This window comes from Alternaria atra (assembly GCF_907166805.1).
Source record: "Alternaria atra isolate CS162 genome assembly, contig: 16, whole genome shotgun sequence".
NCBI classification, from domain to species: Eukaryota; Fungi; Ascomycota; class Dothideomycetes; order Pleosporales; family Pleosporaceae; genus Alternaria; species Alternaria atra.
This window is the reverse complement of record NW_025091313.1, coordinates 231,705-252,602: the sequence shown is the minus strand read 5'-3', so window position 1 is coordinate 252,602 and position 20,898 is coordinate 231,705. Positions and strand designations below refer to the sequence as shown.

At 50.6% G+C, this 20,898-nt stretch overlaps 6 protein-coding genes across 6 annotated transcripts; 4 read left to right on the top strand and 2 right to left on the bottom strand.

Annotated features, from left to right (window-relative positions):
- Positions 1 to 2,611: 2,611 nt before the first annotated feature.
- Positions 2,612 to 2,851, top strand: ALTATR162_LOCUS109 (uncharacterized protein; the record flags this gene model as incomplete). The annotated part of the gene is made up of 1 exon (XM_043307702.1): positions 2,612 to 2,851. The coding sequence occupies one exon, from the start codon at positions 2,612 to 2,614 to the stop codon at positions 2,849 to 2,851; it is 240 nt and encodes a 79-aa protein (XP_043163637.1).
- A 3,793-nt stretch (positions 2,852 to 6,644) lies between these two features.
- Positions 6,645 to 11,451, bottom strand: ALTATR162_LOCUS108 (uncharacterized protein; the record flags this gene model as incomplete). Its single annotated transcript, XM_043307701.1, has 7 exons — positions 6,645 to 8,516; positions 8,576 to 9,045; positions 9,099 to 10,682; positions 10,732 to 10,881; positions 11,009 to 11,163; positions 11,227 to 11,280; positions 11,333 to 11,451. 7 exons carry the CDS (start codon positions 11,449 to 11,451, stop codon positions 6,645 to 6,647), a joined length of 4,404 nt encoding a protein of 1,467 aa, XP_043163636.1.
- A 1,152-nt stretch (positions 11,452 to 12,603) lies between these two features.
- Positions 12,604 to 13,266, top strand: ALTATR162_LOCUS107 (uncharacterized protein; the record flags this gene model as incomplete). Its single annotated transcript, XM_043307700.1, has 1 exon — positions 12,604 to 13,266. The coding sequence occupies one exon, from the start codon at positions 12,604 to 12,606 to the stop codon at positions 13,264 to 13,266; it is 663 nt and encodes a 220-aa protein (XP_043163635.1).
- Positions 13,267 to 16,162: 2,896 nt separating this feature from the next.
- Positions 16,163 to 17,887, bottom strand: ALTATR162_LOCUS106 (uncharacterized protein; the record flags this gene model as incomplete). The annotated part of the gene is made up of 3 exons (XM_043307699.1): positions 16,163 to 16,804; positions 16,850 to 17,838; positions 17,881 to 17,887. 3 exons carry the CDS (start codon positions 17,885 to 17,887, stop codon positions 16,163 to 16,165), a joined length of 1,638 nt encoding a protein of 545 aa, XP_043163634.1.
- Positions 17,888 to 18,265: 378 nt separating this feature from the next.
- On the top strand, positions 18,266 to 19,232 carry ALTATR162_LOCUS105 (uncharacterized protein; the record flags this gene model as incomplete). Its single annotated transcript, XM_043307698.1, has 2 exons — positions 18,266 to 18,522; positions 18,569 to 19,232. The coding sequence occupies 2 exons, from the start codon at positions 18,266 to 18,268 to the stop codon at positions 19,230 to 19,232; spliced, it is 921 nt and encodes a 306-aa protein (XP_043163633.1).
- A 321-nt stretch (positions 19,233 to 19,553) lies between these two features.
- On the top strand, positions 19,554 to 20,297 carry ALTATR162_LOCUS104 (uncharacterized protein; the record flags this gene model as incomplete). Its single annotated transcript, XM_043307697.1, has 1 exon — positions 19,554 to 20,297. The coding sequence occupies one exon, from the start codon at positions 19,554 to 19,556 to the stop codon at positions 20,295 to 20,297; it is 744 nt and encodes a 247-aa protein (XP_043163632.1).
- Between the last annotated feature and the right edge of the window lie 601 nt (positions 20,298 to 20,898).

The window sequence follows — 20,898 nt, the reverse complement described above, 5'->3', positions numbered from 1 at the left end:
TATATCCACAGCCATGCGGTGAAGTCGTGGATATCGCCGTCTTCGCTCCGGTTGACACCACCATTCTAGTGCTGTACTGCCATGAAGGTCAACTGGATCCTCTCTAATAAAAGCATCGAATGTATCTCTATCCGTGGATACGGTGGTTTTCGGCTGTGTGCGTTGCTTTAACCGCTCAAGTGGTGTCACCGCGGACTGTACAACAGCAGGAGCGGCAGGAATAGAGACCTCCTCCGGAAGGACGAAGTCCTTGTATTCACTCTCCCATACCTGCTGTGCTCTGTCGATTGCAGCGGCATGCCACTCAGTTGGCCAGTTCTCTTCGAGGTAGGCCAGTCGTCTCGAGGGATCGAGGAGAAGAGCGGCAGTATATACAGGTGCTTCGTCCGTTAAGGCATAGTATTTATCAAGAACAAACCAGCCCATGTCAATGGCATGTAGCATACAAGGGTCAGGCTCGGGGCCATCTGGTGAGTGTTTCAACTTTGTGTCTTCGTAGTGCTGCAGGATCGCATCCATTAGCTGAAGCACATCTGCAACAGATGCATGGTCCCTTTCGGCATCCCGAGTGGCTTCGTCAAAGACTTGAAGAAATATCTGGGTTCTCTCCAATAACACCCAATCCGAGGTATCTAGCATATTTTCGCCAAGATCGTGGTCATATTGAGTAAAGAAGCGGTTGATCTGTGCCTTCTTCTTGATGGCGTTGTTTATGACTTTGTACCACGACGACCAGCGTGTGGTATTATCCGTGCCTAGTTCAAGACCCACGGCATCTCTCCACATATCAGAATGGAGTGAGGAGAGATCCAGCCATACAGCAATGGTGTGAAGCTTTCTGAGCGGTGCAATACCTTCCCACCCGCTGCATTTATCGCCGCTGGCTGTGTTCGTGGTAGTTCGCTGTGACCTAGTGTCACCTCTTTGAGAGGACGTCGACGGCGCTGTTAATTGTGTTGACAGTCTCTCAATATCCTTGTTATCGGCGACAGACTCGGCGGCTGCGATGGCTGCCGCAAGAGCTTCTTTTGAACGTGCGAGAAGGAAGGCTTGAAGGGACAGGTTGATAATATGTCCTATGCAGCGGACTCGGCGATGTACGGCGTCAAATGTGACATTATGTTCGTCCCTTAGCGTTGCAGATACTGCCCGTAAACAGGTGTCGTTCGAAGTGGCATTGTCCGCAGTATGGTAGCCGAGGCGATGGGTAATTCTGTACATCTCGAAGTATTCCATGATTATTGCAGCCTGCGTGGAACCACTATGAGAATGCCGGCACTCCGCGAGTCCGAGAAGAGCTTTTCGAAGGTTGTAGTCAGCATCGAGCCATTGTACGCAAATAGCGAGCATTGAATGTTTGTGTGGCGACGTCCAGAGATCAGTGCTAAAATGAATCATAGACATTGTTGTTTGCAGGGACTCCTTCAATTGATCACTATAGAGCGAATAATTAGCTTTCAAATGCCGCATAAGCATAGGGCGATTGCTAAGCAGCATGTCTTCGATGTTCGGATTGCATGCGAGGGCAAACTCCTTAATGGCACCATATTCAATCGCCGAAAAAGGTAATCGATGAACCGTAAAGAGCGATATTAGCGCCTCGATATAGCGTTGATGATTAAACGCCCTTCTGAGAGTGGCTTCTTCGCCCCGAGGCACCATATATCCAAGAATGTTGGGTGTTGAGGCTGTGGATGAGGCCGTGGATGCGGTTCTGCGTGATGGAAGCCGTTTCGGGTTCACAATGGTGATGTCATGGAGTCTAGCATGTTTGACGCAGTTGCCCCTACTACCGTTGCTCCATTTGCAGCCTGGAGATAGACAGACATAGAGCACGGCCCCGCTTGTTCTGCGTAGTCTGAGTTCGGCATTTGTGTATGCAGGACGAGATACGGCATGTGCGGATGGGTCCGGATATGTCCTCCTAAAAACGGTTTCGAATTTCTCGAGTCGTGCGGTCGCTGTGTTCGAAGTAGAAGGCGGGTATCCTGGCTGTGATGACGATAATTGAGACGTGCTAGACTCCGAGTCCATAACAAGGGTTATTCGATATTGATCTTGAGAGATACACGAACATGTGGAATGTTCAGAATGGAGTGTCAGATAGAATGCTGAAATGCGCTTAGCAGAAATTGATGATCGAGATGAAGTGTCAAAAATGATGATTCTCTTGTTCGTGTTCTGTTCCCCGCTTTCTCCTATATCTCCTCTGCTTCCGGAGCTTCCGCAGATCGAAGTAGTTATCGGTCCTACTATTGATAGCTCTTTCCTATGCAGTACATCTAAGCTTCGCCTTGTATCTGACACGGAGACGTAGAGATTTTCGGGGTCGAAACAATGCCAAGGCTGTTAGACTAGTATTGGACTAGTCCAACGATTAAGATAATCCTGATATACTAGTATAAGTAATACTAGTATATCAGGATATCAGGATTACATGGACTAGTATTACCATGTCTGCATCAGCATAAGCGAAGCATCGTCACGCATTCGAGTAATTGCACTGACTGAGCGCGGCATAGAAATATCATAAGCAAGAAGGCTAAAAGTATATCATAGGTGACGATCTACGACTGGGACCGCCCTTGACTTCCTACATTTTCCCTCGAACATGCGGTATCAAGCACTTGCTGCACTCTTGGTGCTGACAGCCAACTGGGCCAACGCCCACTCATGGGTTGAACAGCTCGCCAACATCGCCGCTAACGGCTCGTATGTGGCTAGCTTTGGCTATCCGCGAGGGTTTGCAGACAAGACTGTCGGCAGCAGCTTCGACCAGGAGGCCAACAAATGGCTCCTACCACGCGATGCGGACTTCATCAACAAAACAGATCTTCTTTGCTACCAGTGATCGGAATGGTCCGGTATGAGTTGGTATTGGTATGGTATATACCGCCAAGACCTGGTATGGTTTGAGAAGATCTCAATACCATGGTATTACCGGTATACCAGGTCAAACCGGTAAGGCTAAAAATGGGCCGAGGTTAAGAAGCTCGGGGCAGCAGGCGGCTGGATTCCCGACTAAACTGGCTAGTGCATCCGAAGAAATCCTTAACCTGAACTAACAATCGTAGTCTACGATAGCCTCTTATACCATTATCATGGAATCTCCAGTTCCAGTCTCGCCGTCATCGTTGACGACACGTTTAGCGTCAATGTCCCTCAGGACTCCTACATCATCACCTGCTCCCACATTACCTGTCTCGACGCCATCACCTGCCCCTATTCAATATCCCGAACCTCCGCATGAGTTTGTACAAGACCACATCACATACCTGAATCGCGCGAAGACGACAAAGAAGGCAGCTCGTCTAGGCTCATCGCATGTATGGAAGTATGGTCTCCATTACATTCGAGACAGTGATAAGAAGGAGGTGTATTACTGTCACGAGTGTGCTGTCGGAAAGTTTAGGCAAGAGCTGTTTGTTATTAACGGCACGTCTGGAGTGAGAAATCATCTTGAACAGAAGCACCAGATTGATCCCAAGAGTGGTATCAAGAATCATAGCTCGACACGGAAGTCTGTACTGGAGCAGCAGAAGAGCGCGGCTACTACTAATACCTTCTTCTGGAAAGACTCAATTGAGAAATTCAAAGAGCTTCTAATTCGGTGGATTGTGTACTGCCATATTGCTTTCTTTCAATTAGAAAATCAGTATTTCCGAGAACTACTCTTCTTTTTGAATCCGGCACTTCTCAACCACCTCCCAAAGGCAGCAAAAACTATTCGAAGTTGGGTTATGGACGCGTTTCTGTCGAAGAAGCAACGGCTTAGAGAGGACCTCCAGCACTCGCGGAGTAGAATCTCCATCTCCTTTGACCTCTAGACTTCGCCAAACCCTTACGCTATTCTAGGTGTCATCGCCATGTGGATTGACGCTACCGGCAAGCGGCGAACTATCGTTTTGGGTTTACGACGTGTGTACGGCGAACACACTGGCGAAAACATTGGATCAGTTGTCCTTGAATTGCTGAGAGAATATGATATTGGCGGAGATCAGATTGGCTACTTCATGCTGGATAATGCCTCGTCAAACGATACCGCTGTTGAGTTCATACTCAAGGATCTCTGCCCATGGATGAAGTCAAAACAACGTCGCCATCGCCGGCTGCGTTGCTTGGGCCATGTCATCAACCTCTGTTGCCAGGCGTTCCTCATGGGTCGGAACTGTGAAAAGTATGTAGCAAAGCTTGAAAAGCACTATCAACGCGGAGACTATACGAAGGTAGAAGAGCTCTGGAAAAGATTTGGATGTTTAGGTCGGCTTCATAACCTCGTGCGGTACATTAGGCTGACTCCGCAACGGCGTGAGGAGTTTGCTGCGATAATTATCGGCGGAGATCTTGCTGAATTCGATGGGCTCGAGCTTATCCAGAACAACTCGACACGCTGGAACTCATGGTTTCATTCGATTACACGTGCTTTGAATGTTCGCGAACGTTTAGAGCTCTTCTCGGCTCGCCATGTACCTGGGAAGGGCTCTCATGGGATTGCGAACTTCAAACTTGATGGACAGCACTGGTTCGAGCTTGAAAAGATTGAACTTGCTCTAAAAGACTTCTACGCTGCAACTTTGCTTTCTGAGGAAAAAAGGACTTCCCTCGCTGACTGGTTCTCAACCTTGGACTGCCTTCTTCGAGAAATAAACGAGACAAAAGATCACTACTATAACATCCATACCGAAGACGACAATAACTTCACATGGAAGTACCTCCAAAGTTGTGCAGATGCCGCGTGATCAAAATGCGAGGAATATTACAACAATCAGCAGCTGAATTGGCAAAGTCGATTCCCTGAAGATACTGATCTTCCACCAGCGTACTATGCAGCTCAAATACTCGATCCATATCGCAAGTGGGCATGGTTTAGGCAAGAATGGGTTCTCGAAGGTGACGAGGAAAAGCAGAGGTGGTTTCATAACGCACAATCGGCCGTGAAGCAGCTCTGGGAGACAGAGTACAAGGGAAGGTACCTTGTTGAGATGCTACCACCACCAGTCAGGAAGGAGAGAGATCCTGACCCAGCATTTGATCGCCAGAGGAACACAAGCGTATTCGAATAGATGCTCCGGTCTCTACAACTGATTTGTATGAACAGTACATCTCTACTGACCGGCTTCATGACGAAGAGGCAGGTTGCGATGAGGCTATTGCGTACTGGCTATCTCGCTACGACTCCCAAAGAGATCTCGCTCGCTTCGCTCTAGACATGTTTGCGATCTCGCCTATGTCGGATGAATGCGAACGTCTTTTTAGTAGCGCGAAGCTTACTATCGTCGATCGCCGTGGTAGGCTGAAGGCAGATATTATAGAGGCTTGTGAATGTCTCCGGGCCTGGTATGGAAGGCCCCAAATTGAAGATAACAGCAATAGCGAGGATAGTGAGAATGGCGATGATATGGTCGATATCTACTAGTATATACATTCTCTTTCTTCCTTCTACAACTTCAACCTCATTCTTGGCGGTCTTGGCGGTCTTACTGGTCTTACCGGTAAGACCATACCGGTTATTACATAAGCAGCTGGTATGGTATGGTTTGACCTCCATACCATACCATACCGGACCATTCCGATCACTGGCGCATCTTTAGCCTTAGCGGTCTTCTAACGGTGGCCAATCGGGGAAGGCTTAAGACGGATGTCATCGGTGCGTCTATCTGTCTGGCAATCTGGCAGAGATTGGGTATAGTTCCTAATAGCTTTTCTGTGAGCACCTCGTTAAGTCAATCACATTTCGCCAAGACCAGTCACTGAAATGTGATTGGTTCGCTTGTATTGCATACCCCTGTCCGTATATCTTGGCAATATGCTGTCAATCAACACAGAGTTGCTTCAATTCAACTCAACTCAACTTGTCTTTTCGCGATTACATAAGCAACTCAATTCAACTAGGACCGAAATTGAATTGAATTGATTGATTAGCAAGCCTGAGCCTAGCGCAAGCATCAACGACCAGCCCATCTCAACTCCCTTCGTCGCCTCTTGTCAGATAGCATGTGTTGCTGTCTGATGGAAGGCCATCCAGCAGGCAATTTAGCATCGGTGTCGATTGCAGCCATGTTGGCCGACCCGCCTCGGTCCTACTTCGGCCTTATTTGTACGAGAGCATATACATCATGATAGCACCACCTTCCAGGGAGAAGACAAAAAAGAATCAACATCTATTAATTCTATGCATTATCTCATCTAATCTGACACCTCTAAAGATACATTCGAGATTCCAAATTAGGTGGATTTGCATGGAGCTATGGAAAAAGACAGTCGAAGACGATTCAAAGCGTTTTCCAAACACTCTACCTGTGCTAACGTAAGTATCGGAAGTGTTGTGTGCGAAGACAGTTATTTTCTCTCACAACGCTTGGACAAGAAACTCTTCGTCTTCGAACTTGATAAAAAAAACTTGTTCAGCAGTTACGGCAAATGCTCCATTCGTGGTCGTTACAATCATTTATGCAGAAGAACAAACTACGCTGCAATTAATGTGCTAGTCTGTATCAATCATTTCAAACAGCATGAACGTGACAACACCTCAAAGGAAATCAATTTTAAAGGAAAGTAGCCCTAATCGAAATTAATACTTTGAGATAGAGCGAATCATATCGATCAGCATCTGGAAAAAAAGATGTTTCCAACCTACTGGCCTTCTAATCCCAAGTACACGTAACACGAAGGAGATAATTCGTCTGACCACACGTAGTAATCTCATCTGCTCTTCTACAAGTCGCCGAGGCGTACTTGCTACACTTCAACTCTCCGACCTGATCCCCATCCTCGGCATCTTCGTGGACGACAGAAGAAACGTAATCGCATGTGTCACTGAAGACTTTCGTGATGCCCTTGATCGAGTTCGGCATGGAGGCATTGTTGATGACATCCCCGCTCTTCCATCCAAAGGCCACACTACATGTGTTGTAATCTTCGTAGTAGGCAACGCCGTGTTGACCGTATCGCGCGTTCCACCAGGAAATACCATTTGGTCTGGTTGTTGAAGACGCGTAGATATCGAACCTTGGTTTACGACCCTCCTTGGTCTCAGGCACGCTAGGTCTTGGTGGATCGGGGTCTGGCTGCGGTTGTGGCTGTGACTGAGGTGGTGGCGATGGCGGCGCGATATCTTTGTTGATTTCCGGATCGATGCGCCAGGAAAGGCAGTTATTCGTTAAAACGCCACCTTGCTTGTCCGCGGTTGTGTTTTGATCGCAGCCGTCAATGATTTGTAGGAGCTGCTTGTTGCACTCGTCCCTGTTCAGTTCCCATCTGCAGTTCGCCTTTGTTTCCATATAGACCAACACGTTTAGTCCAGCTTTATGTTGCTCGTCCCAGCCGAAGTTGAGCTCTACAGCGTTGTAATCACCGCTTTTGAAGACGAATCCTTCGTACTGTTGACAGAATTGTTCGGCGGAAAAGACCAGGTTGCCTCTAGACGCAGCTTGACCATTGTTATAGCACGTTACGGAATTTTTTGAGGTATCGGGAGACTGTTCAGGTGTCGGGGCGGGCTGATCACCAAATCCTCCGCCAGATCCGCCACCAGATCCACCACCTGACGAACCTGGGTCATCCGGTACGCTGGGTTCGGGATCCTCTGGTAGATTGACTGGTATGCAGATTTCGTTCGTCTCGTCCTCATGAACTTCTTCCTCTTGAGGGTCTTCGCCGCCACCGCCGCCAATCGGACACTGAAGGGAGTCGCAGGTAGTTCCAGGTGTTGTGCAAGAGGACCCTATGCAGGTTTTACAGTTGGGCTTGCTGCATGCGTTGCAGTCTTTGCCTTGACAAGTTGTGCATGTGGGGCCTTTACAGCCGACGCAATTGGCACCACTGCAGATGTTGCAAGCAGGACCACGGCAACTGAAACAGTTGAGGTCCAGACATTTGATGCAGTGAACACCAACACACATGTCACAGAGCAGGCCTAGTTTGCATCCACCGCCGCCGCCGCCGCCGCCACCACCGCCACCGCCGTCTGGGTCGCAATCGTCGCCTTTGCAGCCTTCGTCTTCTCCTTCGTCACCATCATCGGTGTTCTCTTCGATGTAGGGTGGACAAAGCATGGCAGCAGTGGTGTAAGGGCAGGGTGTTGAGTAGGGAGTAGTTGTAGGTCGCGGTGGGAGCCCAGAAACGAACGTGATGTTTCCAATGCCAGAGGTGTACTCGGGTGGAAAAGGAGGTGGAGATCCGGATGCACTGGTTGTTATGGTTTTACCAGCTGGATCTACAACAGTAAAGCTCGGCCATACTGGTGTGGTGTACAGTGTAAGGCCAGTGGTGACTGTTGCAGGTACATTGGGGTTTGTAGTTTGTCCGCTTCCGCCTCCGACGACCAGCGTAGAGATCCAGATGACTGAGACCGTTATTGGCGGCCGTGTAACAGTGGTAGTAAAGCCGGACTCTGTCACGATGACAGGAGGGTACTGCTGGGTGGTCGTGACCTTTGTATACGGCGGTAGGACTACCGTGCAAGGAAACTCACATGTTACAGTAGGTTTGTCCGTGTTCCAAATCGAAGGATCAACCTTGGACGCAGAATTTCAGCACAACTTCGAAGTCAAAGAGGATAATGGGTCAAACTTACCCAGACGAGCTCTGAACCTCCGCCACCGCCAGTAGAACCTCCACCGGCGCCAACACTTGCGTCAAAATCGATGGACCAGATCATTGTACCACCAAGGCACATGGAGTTAGCAAAATCCTCCTTCATCGCGATGGTTTCGGCATCGTCATAGCCGACCCAGCTGTCGCCAGCATAGTTCATATACTTTACCATTGCAGTCCTGTTTAGATACGGTGTGGCACCGTTATTGACCATGTCTCTGATTTCTCGGTTGGACAAGACTCCTTCGAATGCCGTACACTCTCCAGCTGCACCTGGTCCAGTGAATTTGCATTGGTTCATTGTACCGCAAGATGCATCAGCAAGCTTGTATGTGCGGCCATAGTATGCCAAGCCCAGATTGATCTTTGCAGGGTTTACGCCATCGAACCAAAGAGGCTTGAGATTGTTGTATATCTCTGTGATATCTGTGTGCGGTCGGACAATGGAACCTTTCCAGTTATCAGCAGGTGTCGTGATATCAAAGTGGAGGAGCTTCACTCACCGAGGGCCTTCACATCAGTGTCCCAAGGACCGTGCAGGTCATAAGCCATGAAGCCCATAAAGTCGACATATGGCTCCATGGCTTTGGGTTTGAAGCCACGCAAGTACCAATAGTCGGGTGCTAATGTTAGAGACAGGCCGTAACGAGAGCCAAAAGCAGCTCGCATCTCCTGTACAAGGAGTACAAGGTTGTCAGCATCAGCCTTTCGTCCACCACGTTTCTCATCAACAGGGTATTCCCAATCAAGGTCCGCACCCTGAAATCCATATGTGTCCATGAATTCAATCAGTGACCTGATGAAAGCTGCTCGGTTTGACGCTGTGGAAACCATGTCGCTCCATGCCATCTGATATTCGCTGGGGTCCGAGAAAGACCATCCGCCGATAGCTACCCAGGTTTGGAGTGTATTTGAAGCTAGAGATGTGAAATCCCTGTAGTCGTTCGCATCATCCGGGTTCATAGGCTTCATCTGGAATGTGTTCGGGTCGAAGAAGACGAAAGAATAGAAGAGGTGCGTGAGGCCGTTAGTGTTAATCTGCGACGGGCTGACTTTATCGCATTTCCGATCACGAACGTTCCATCCTTGGTAGTAACCAACCTTGCGCCCTGAAGATGCAGATCTTCCACTGCATGAAGGCGGTGCATACATCGTGCATGATCCATAACCCGCCTGGCAGGGTGTTTTGCCAAACTGCGGCTCTGGATCATGGCAATGTACCGTCTCTGTTCCGCACCAACCGTAGTAGCTGCAGCAGAGACGCAGCGCGCATGGTGTGCTGCCATCCGCAGAGTCGATGCCACACATAGCCTTCGCTTGACAGTTAGACTGGCAACCAGCACCACAGTGAGCCTCTTTGAAGCCGCACTTGCCGTCTGCACTACAGCAGCTGTCATCCTTGCAGGGTGACCCGGGACCACACTGTATTGGCCCATCGCGTTTGTGAAGGGGTGCAAATCTTGTGATGCCAGTGTTATCTGTCTTGCCTGGGAGTGGTGGCGATCGCGCAGTCTTGTGGAGTGCACGATGCCTGCCGTTTGCATGCGACCAGCTTAGCCGCCGGCTTTGGAGATCGCCAGAGGGTAGAGTCGTGTCGTTGAACCCCACAGGTGTTGTGCTGTTAAGTCCCATAGTCGAGTTATCATGTGTAGAAGCACCATGACCCTCGATATTGCCCAAGATATAGGCAGTGCCAAGGTCGAGAATGTCTACGGCCTGTGGCGAGCGGAAGTGCTGTCCTGTCTTGTGTCCCGTTACTGGCAGAAGGGTGGAATTTTGAGAAAGGTCGTGTCCGGCCCCAGTCGATGAATCCGAACCATTCGCGACCATATTGATCGCCCCGAATCCATACTCTCCACCCGAAGCAGCATAATTCGAAGCCGCAATCTTTGTTTCAGTGTAGGAGCCATTGACGTGAACTTCAAATGTATTGCCTCCCCATTCCTTGACATCGCGAATCGTGATATTTGCCATATACCGTAGTTTGTCTTCAGGGCTGAGGTGGCCAATGTCACTCATATCGTGGTCGTCAGATCGATGACTGATACCAACGCTCCAGATTGTTGCTTGGCCAGGACCAAACCTGTCTTGAAAATTGTTAGCTACTTTTTTACAGTAAGATTGGTTACCACTTACATCCAGCAGGAGCCAGGTTGGCATCGTTTTCGAATAACAGGGTGATTATCATTGCTCTGTCATCTAGTTGAGAATCGGTCAAACTAAACTCGTTTTTGGCATGTTTTCTGAGGCTGGTTTGGAGTGCAGAATGCGTGACGCCTTGCCAGTCTATCACCAAGTTATTAGCATAGATCTAACGCGCCTGTTGGCTCTTATCGATCGTGCTTCGGACATCATAGGTTGTTCAAAGTGCCTTGAGTAGTCTAGAAACGTGCAAAATTCCCCAAGTACTTACTTTGCTCTGACCATTTCTTGTCGCTCGCAGGAATAGTCTGGCCTTTTTTACATCCATTCGTTATAGCCATTGGGGCGCAGATCGTGGATCCTGCTGATCCATCGCCTTCAGGTGTAACTCCTTGGCCTGGAGTACCAATTCCACCTTCTACGAAACTATAAAATTTGGCATGTGAGTCGCGTGTTAATAATGACAATGGGATACGAAATTGAACTCACCTCCGAGGTGGCCATTCCTCGCACGTGTAATATCTTCCGCTTCGCTTTGCTAATCTGTGAGAGCTGAGGTTAGATATTTCCGGACATGAGTAACAGATTTCCTTACTGGAATCGGCTTGGATCTAGAGCGGGCTTCGTTGGATCAATGTCGTACTCAGCTACGATTTCGTTCATGTGCAATGGATTGAGAAATTCTCTGGAAGTCGAATACCAGAAGTCTGGCATGATCGGTGGTTGATTGGTCTCGGGACAGGGATGGTTATCTTTCCAAGCACGAGAGCCCGATGTAGGACACATTGCGTTGCCCCTATCTGCGGTCTTTTTTGAGTTGAAATCGTACCCAAATATGAAAGCATTTTGGTTGAAGCCTTTGAAGATATCGTTAAGCAGTCGGTTTTGTCCACGTGGGGATTGTAGCCAAGCCTGAGCATTCTGACAGATGGCTCTCATATAATAGCAGTTGTACCAGAGAACGACAGCATTTTTAGGCAATAGGACGGGTTGAGGTGTCTGTAATTTTTCTCTTCGCCAGAATGCTGAATGAGACGACAGTTAGTTGTATGAATTGTCACCTTGTTTCGTCGTGGAGGTGGCATACGATGATTTTGGCCCTTATGCATCCGCCATTCATAGTCCTGTATGAACTGAGCTTGGGAAAGGTCAATGAATGAATTGATAAAAAAAAAGAGCGTGCAGCCCCACAGGACTGTTAACGAAAGCCTAGCCATGATGAAGGCAAAAGAATGAAGTTGGCTATGAGAAATATCAGGTGTGCCCGTTCACATCTTGACGGTTTTATGTGCAATTCATCGTTGTGCGAGTGAATCTTCGGTTGTAATGTTCCTCCTACAACAATTCTAGTTCTAACTAGTCGTATCTTACCACAAGAATTGTTTATTGTCTTGGCTTAGAGTGGGCTCACACATTCTTAGAAAAGTGAAGTTCCTAAAATGCACAGTTGACTTGGCGAGAGCCTAGACTTCCCTCGCCAAGGTGCTAAGGGACCAACATCCTTACCCGTTAGATTCTGGCTATTTACATTATCCGGGTTCCTGGCATATCTCCGTACACTAATGCAGGGGGCACGGCTCAGAGCGGGAGAGTGGGTCAGAGACGGCAAATCAGCGCTGTTGCCGCCGAGGTCATTGTCAGAAGCTGACCACCAAAGAATAGCATGTTACTCGTATTGTTTTTGCCGAGCGGAGCTTACGACCTCGGGAGGATTTATAGTGGTTGGCGGAACAACTAAGTTCCTACCATATGGTACTTACCAGTCCTCATAGACAATTTCGCGCCCCGTGGTCATTTATCAACAATTTCCTCAATAGGATCACACGGCTCCATCAAACCTTTTCTCCCACACCATTCTCTCGCGACATGGAACCCAATGCGCCTAGAATCAGCTTCACGGGGGGCCTAGGGGAGTTCTACACCCTGCCACCGGACTATCAACGACCTCCGGACAACCCTATTCCCGAAGGCGATGAGGGTCTGTTTGCTGAGGAATTAACAGATCGGCTTCGGTGGTCAGTCCTGGATCCAGCCACGACAGCACAGATTGTCGAACTGGACAACACCGGCACCCCTCAGTGGCGGCCTCTGCTCGGTGCGCCAAACCATGCGCTCGCTGAAGAACCTGTCACCCAACCGCCACGTTCCCGCATGCTCATCGCTTTCGACGTGGTGTATGGCGCAGATTACTGGCTTGATGCCGATGCACTGGACGAACGGCCCGCACCCTTGGTGATTGAGAATGCAGGAGGACAGCCCATCACATTTGCGCAGTTCGTCAGCGAGTTGCACCGTTACGCTTTGGAGCTGCGCGAAACCATCTTCGAAATCGAAAATAGGGGCAATTCAGATAATGCGCGTCTCTACTGCTCTGGAGCTTCTGGGCCAAAGCGCAAAGACGCAGGGGATCCGGACGCCTTATTCATGGTCTATCTTGATTCCGACATGTTCACCAGTGGCCAAGAGTTTGAGCAGGACTGGATTAGGAAGGCAGAACGGTTTGCCAAGAAGGCGGGCTTAAACTCGTAGAGATTGTTCGGTAGAAGCAGTACAATGGCGGGAGCTAGCACTGCAACCTACTCCACTGACACTAGGTAGCACATACAGCGTGATGAAAAGAATTTCCATTAAAGTTTACCTTACCGACCCTGTGGTTCCTCCTTTTTACTAGCGTAGTCAATAGACTGAGTACATGCATATGTCGGTTAGACGGAAGCGATAGCGAAAGGGTCAAAGTCTGGACGTTGGTATCGAGAACTTATAGCTTTTAAGTACACTACCCTCTGAATATTCTCTTGTCTCGCCATTCAAGACGATGTGCAGCATCTTCCATCGCTAAAATGCACTTCGTTTCGACTCTCCTGCTTATTATTGGCTTGACTGCCTTGCAAGCCTCTGCGCAAGTTCGGTGCCGTTTCAACGCCACGGCACCGGCAACTGTAAGCTACTACACATGCACAGAACTCGCGGAGAGGTACCGCATCACAATCGATCAGTTCTTTCTGCTGAACCCTCTGCTTGATCCTGACTGCTCAAGCATCCAAGCGGGCGAAGAGTATTGTGTTGCGGGAAACGTCGTGCCAACAACGACTGACGGCTCTTGCAAGCCCGAGTCATTCGTAACATGCTTAGGGTATTCTGGTGGGCAGTGCTGCAACTCAAAGACATGGAAGTGCGGTCAATCGAGGTATGTCATATAATCCTATATCAATGATAAAACAGCTGATTCAATGTCAACAAAGCGATGATTGTCAAGCCGGTACATGCGCCTCAGGTCTTTGTGCCGTCAACAACCCAAGTGACTACTCGCTCGACGGTCAATGCGGTCCTTCCACCGGCGACAAGCTCTGTGGAGGGAAGTGGGGCAGTTGCTGTGGCAAATCGAACCGGTGCGGGAGTGGCTCTGAGTTCTGCGGAACAGGCAATTGCTTGTATGGTAATTGCACGGTGAGCATGCCTACACCAAGTCCCCAACCGCCGCCACCAAACTGGGCAAGTGGCAACACGACCAACGGACGATGTGGACCCAGCAACGACTATCAGGTTTGCAACATGGTGTATGGAAAGTGTTGTTCGGGTAGTGGTGTCTGTGGTACGGGTTCGGAGTGCGGTACTGGTTGCAACCCGCTCTATGGCGCATGTGATACGGCTACGGTTCCTACACCTCCCAAACCAGGCGATGTCAGCCCAGGTAAGTCAACTGGACACTAGTTGGAAAAAAAGAATCACTGACACAGCGATAGACGGTACGTGCGGAGGAACCAACGGATTCGTGTGTACTGGGTCCGCGTATGGAGATTGCTGCAGCAGCTCAGGCTACTGTGGTAACTCCGACGGGCATTGCAAAGCTGGCTGTCAAAAGCCTTTTGGCACTTGCAATAATATTGAAAACACATCTCCGGATGGAACTTGTGGTGGAAGCAATGGCTACAAGTGCACTGGTAGTGGCTTTGGCGACTGCTGCTCGGCCTCCGGTTACTGTGGAGCATCATCTTCACACTGCGACAGTGGATGCCAGACACCATTTGGCACGTGCAGTAGCACAGATACAACGATCAGCCCTGATGGCACTTGTGGTGGATCCAAAGGCTACAAGTGCAAGGGTAGCGGCTTTGGCGATTGCTGCAGCAGTTCAGGGTACTGCGGTAGTTCTACAACACACTGCAGCGCTGGTTGCCAATCCGCCTTTGGTACTTGTACATCCTCTAATATCTCTCCAGACGGAACTTGTGGTGGATCCAAGGGCTACAAGTGCGCAGGCAGTGGATTCGGCGACTGCTGCAGCAGTTCAGGGTACTGCGGCAGCAGTACAGCGCACTGCAGCGCAGGCTGCCAATCCAGCTTTGGCACCTGCGCAACCTCCAACATCTCCCCAGACGGAACCTGCGGAGGCTCAAAGGGTTACAAGTGCGCGGGCAGCAGCTTTGGGAACTGTTGCAGCAGCTCTGGCTACTGTGGCAGCTCTACCGCACACTGCAGCACTGGCTGCCAAAGTGCCTTTGGAACTTGCTCCGCGGGGAGTGGAAGCGGAAGCGGGAGCGGAGGAGCTTCCAAGACATCTCCAGATGGCTCGTGTGGTGGGTCGAACGGATATACATGTGCGGGAACGTCGTTCGGGACATGTTGCTCTGCGGGAGGCTATTGCGGAAGCACAGTCAATCACTGTGCTCAAGGATGGTAAGTGCAACATCTCCTCTCCGGCCGACATAATGATATGAGAGGGTGTGTATGTGTGTGCTAACAAGTGCCTTTCTGATATTTAGTCAAAAATCGTTCTCGAGCGGTTGCCAGACTTCGAACGTCGCATCGTTGGATGGATCGTGTGGCGCGAACAAAGGTCTCACGTGTGCGGGCGGCCCATTCAATGGACAGTGTTGCGCGGCGAGCGGGTATTGTGGAACGACAGACAACCATTGTAAAACTGGATGGTAAGTTTCAGAGATGCCTGGCGTGAATTGATGCTAACAAGGAGCAGTCAAAAGGGTTACGGTACATGCAAGTAACCTCGATTGGATTTGATACATTGGATAGATTACCGGTTGCACTGTCCCGCAAGTCTAAATCTTTCCTAATATACTTCACTTTATAGCAGCACTATTTTCGTAATGTCTGTTCAGCACGAATAGACACTCAGTGGACGTACATCATTCTCGTTAGCTTTGCTGCCATTGTAAGCCTTCATCGTCTCTGTACAGTGGCCAGCAACCTCGAACAAGGGAGTTGGGATGGCAGTTTGATCGTTCATTGCTGTTCATCTACATGAAGCCGGGATGAAGGTGGGCGCTTTCATAGCCCTGGTATCGAGCATCCTGGTCCCTAAACGCCAAATAATGCATATCTTCATACAGTGCTTGCTGCATGTAACCCATCAAAGACTCTTCTCGAAAAAAAAACAGAAAAAAAAACAAATGCTATTCACACTTCATCACTCCGTCCTTGGCTTCTTCACAGGCAGAGCAGGGAGCTTGAAGCCTGCTGCATCTGTCTTGCCACCGAGTTGGGTGAACGAACCACCCTTGAACCAGCGATCCTCCTCAGCCTTGCGCTTGCGGTTCGCCTCTTCACGCGCTCTTGGGTCCACGAGTTCAAGGCCTTGCACGGGTGTGAAGGCAACGGAGCTCATACCAGAGCCTTGAAGACCAACACCACCAGTACGCAGACCTTGCGCACGCAGACTTGTTGCTGTTCCACCCGCACCGAATCCCTTGAGTGACGTGTTGGCACCGAGCGTGGTGTCGCCGCCCCAACCTGGGTTCTTCTTCGATAGCTTCGCTCGGGCCTTGGGATCGATTTGCTGTGCGCGCAGACGGCCTGTGTCGGTCGCGCCAATCATGCCCATGCCCTTTGTCGACTCGCCGTAGCCCACTTCCTTCTCCTCCTTGCCGAATGCCATCCTGTTTTGTGCCTTCCTGATCTCGGTCATGGCGGTTGCCTCCTTAGCCTTGCGAGCCCTTCTGCCACCACGTTTTCGTGCGGGCTTGTCGTCTGGCGCAGGGAGAGCGCGGACACCCTTGTTGGCAGGAACCTCGGTCAGCTTGTCAAGTCGGCGCTCACATTCATCTTTCAACTAGCGGCCGGTGGAGCCGTCCGGTGCTTGGTGGACCATGTCAACACGTGCGGCAAGAATGACTTTGGCGGATACAATACGCAGACCTTGCTTCTTAAGATCTGGTCGGATAGCTTCAAGGATGGGACTGTGGTAGAGGAAACCCTGGTGCATAATTCCAATATTGGTGGCTAGACCCAGGCCACTTGCCTTGTTTGAGCCTAGAGGTGCAATGTTGCATGCTGGTGTCTTCGCAAGACCGGCAAGACCTCCGGCGTAGTTGATGAGTTGGGCAGCAGTGAGCGACCCAATGAGTTCTGTGAGGTTTGGAGCGAAAACGCTCATACGTGATTGAACGTATTCTGTGAGGATGTGCTTTGCCTTGTCCAGATTGAGCAGAAGTTTGCATGCAGTCATGACAGCCGCAAGCTCGGCGTCCTGGAGTTCGCGACCAGAAGCTCGAGTAGCTTCGACCGTAATGACCATGAGCGATGGGGCGTCCAAGATGGTCTTCAGGGGCACCCCAACAACATTATCAGAGTCTTGTGCGATGGTTTTGATGTCATCGAGCGGGCGATTCCCAAGGATGGCAACTGTCTTGGCGTAGTCGACGGGGTTCTTGACGAGTTCTTCGAGGTAAGGGAACCGTAGCGAGTAGTTGTCACGAATGAACTTGTGGACTGCCTGGATCTCGCCATCGATTTGCGTTGAAAACTCGTTCGCCTCTTTCAACAGCTGGTACTCCGGGTTGTCCTCAATCGACTCGCCGTCCATGACTTCCTCCATTTTGTCTTTGACCTCGTCAATCTGCTGCAACACTGGCTGCAGATTAGCCATGAGGCTCTGCGCATTTCTCATGTCTGACGGCGCCTTCTCTTTCCGTTTCCTCTCCTTCTCTGCATGCTCTGCCTCTTCGTCTACCATGTGCTCGTCCTCGCCATCTTGGGCGGCCTCTGGAGAGCCAAAGTCTCCGCCAGCAAACTCATTTTCGAGATCGGCAACATCCTCGTCCCCTGAGTCTGCAAAGTCGGCAAGCAGCTCTTGCTCGAGTGTCGCTGTCGCATGCCAAGCGCTTTCGTGAACCTAAACTCTGTTACTAAGCATGCCGTGCGAGGGCCTGAATATAAGCTGAGCTATGATGCAAGAACAATACAATAACTTACACACTCTTCATGATTTCCCATACTTGCAACACCGCACCCAACCGTGCGACAGTCGCCATGGCCGATGCTGTGAATTGCCGCGTTCGGTGGTGGGCAAGAAAGTGAGAAGGCGCGCATCATAGCTGAGAAATCGCCGCGGGAGAGCTCTGGCGTGGGCACGTGCGGTGACTGCCTGCGAACTTTCTGAGCGCGCCGCGACAGCACAATCCAACACCAATTCGACTCATCAATCGCACGTGACGCAATCAGCTCCCCCCAGCTGGGCAGCGCGACCGTCGTCTCTCCATCCCTTTCGAAACACACGCGAACGGCCTCAATCATGGAGGCACGAGGGCCACCACGCGTCAAGAACAAGGCGGCCGCGCCTATCCAGATCAGCGCGGAACAGCTGCTGCGCGAAGCAGTCGACCGCCAGGATGAGAAGCTCAAGGCGCCCACGCAGCGCTTCGCCGACGTGGAGGAGCTGCACGAGTTCCAGGGCCGCAAGAGGAAGGAATTCGAAGACTATGTGCGGCGTAACAGGATCAACATGAACAACTGGATGCGCTATGCCGCCTGGGAACTCGAGCAGAAGGAGTTCAGACGCGCGATCCATTTTCGAGCGTGCGGTGGACGTCGACAGCACATCAGTCGCCCTCTGGCTGAGGTACATTGAGGCTGAGATGAAGCACCGGAACATCAACCACGCACGAAACCTTCTCGATCGCGCCGTTACCATCCTTCCCCGTGTTGACAAGCTCTGGTACAAGTACGTGTACATGGAAGAGACGCTCGGCAACATTGATGGCGCACGATCTGTGTTTGAGCGCTGGGTGCAATGGGAGCCTGAGGAGTCGGCGTGGTCGTCATACATCAAGCTGGAGGTGCGCCATGGAGAATATGAAAGAGCTAGAGCCATCTTCGAGCGCTTCACTGTTGTCCACCCAGAGCCGAAGAACTGGATCAAGTGGGCCAAATTCGAGGAGGAGAATGGCACTAGTGATCTGGTACGAGACGTATACGGGACCGCTGTCGAGACGCTCGGCGATGACTTCATGGACGAGAAGCTCTTCATGGCATACGCCAAGTTCGAAGCGAGGTTAAAGGAGACAGAGCGAGCAAGAGCCATCTACAAGTTTGCGCTCGACCGCATCCCGCGCTCGAAATCGGTCAACCTTCACAAGGCCTTCACAACGTTCGAAAAGCAGTACGGTGACCGGGACGGCATTGAAGACGTAGTTCTCTCGAAACGAAGAGTGCACTACGAGGAGCAGATCAAGGAGAACCCCAAGAATTACGATGCATAGATCGATTTTGCGCGGTTGGGAGAAACATCCGGTAACACAGACCGTGTACGAGACGTCTACGAACGAGCGATTGCGCAGATCCCACCAACCCAGGAAAAACGCCACTGGAGAAGGTACATCTACCTTTGGTTGTTCTACGCTGTTTACGAAGAATCCGTCACAAAAGATATCACCCGCACACGACAAATCTACCAGGAATGTATACGTCTGATACCGCACAAGCGGTTCACATTTGCTAAGCTGTGGCTGATGTTCGCTCACTTCGATATCCGTTAGTCGCAACTCACTGCAGCGCGCAAGCTGCTTGGCCAGGCGATTGGTATGTGCCCGAAGGACAAGCTATTCAAGGGATACATCGAGCTGGAAATGAAACTGTTCGAGTTTACGCGCTGTAGACAACTATACACCAAGTACATCGAGTTCAACGGCTCCAACACGCAAACATGGATTAAATTTGCTGAACTGGAGCGCGGCCTCGACGACCTTGACCGCGCACGCGCCATCTTCGAGCTTGCAGTCAACGAACCTCAACTCGACATGCCCGAGCTACTGTGGAAAGCATATATCGACTTCGAGGAAGGCGAGGGCGAGTACGAACGCACAAGAGCCTTGTACGAGCGTCTTCTCGAAAAGACCGATCACGTCAAGGTCTGGACATCATGGGCACTGCTGGAGATTGGCATTCCCGACTCCGAGGCAGAGGAGAACGACAACGAAGACAAGCCCGTCAGCGATGCAGCGAAAGCACGCGCTCGCGCTGTCTTCGAGCGTGCGCATAAGCGCATGAAGGATAAGGATCTCAAGGAAGACAGAGTCGCGCTTCTGAATGCTTGGAAATCATTCGAAGCCATACACGGCACTCTTGAGGACCAGGACAAGATCGATAAACAGATGCCTCGCAAGGTCAAGAAAAGGAGAAAGCTCGACGACGATAGCTTTGAGGAGTACGTCGACTACATCTTCCCTGCCGACGATGAGAGTGCGGCCAAATTGGCGAGACTCATGGCCAATGCGCAGAAGTGGAAGGAGGCCAAAGCCGCGAAAGAGGCGGACAATGGAGCGTAGCGCAGCTTCGTATATAATTGCAACATGATCTCAAACTCGCACTGCGGCTGACTTGGAACAACCGTGAACGATGCTGGTAAGAAGCCTGCATGGGCATTATGAGTAAACGCCGCTTTGGGCAGTGACGTCACGTCCTCGCTTTCAGCCGCCGTACGGCGCGCGACCTCCTCTGCCGTTGCTCTTGCCAAGACCTCACATCAACAGAGGCGAACAAGGAAAATGAGTAGCCGCATACGACGAAGCACAGTCGATCCCCGATCATCGATACGCGTCAACGAAAGATCGTCTTAACCATATAGTAGTCAAATTCAGTCTGTCATCGAGCCTAGGCGTGCAGGTGCTGCCTTTGCCGGACACAACATATCCATCAATGTCGCAGTCCATGCAGCAATTACACTCGGAAGGACCTACGTGGGAAAGACGGAGATCTCGCTAGTCCCTTGCCGGTCTCGATGCGATGGTGTTCTTTCTCGGTTGAGTAACTGCTGGGTAGATCGGGGTAATGAGTAACGACGCTTGTACCAGGCCAGTATCCCTCCTTTTGAGACTAGACCAGTCGATACATTATCAACCTTACAACGGCCACAGCGCTTAGCGGGAT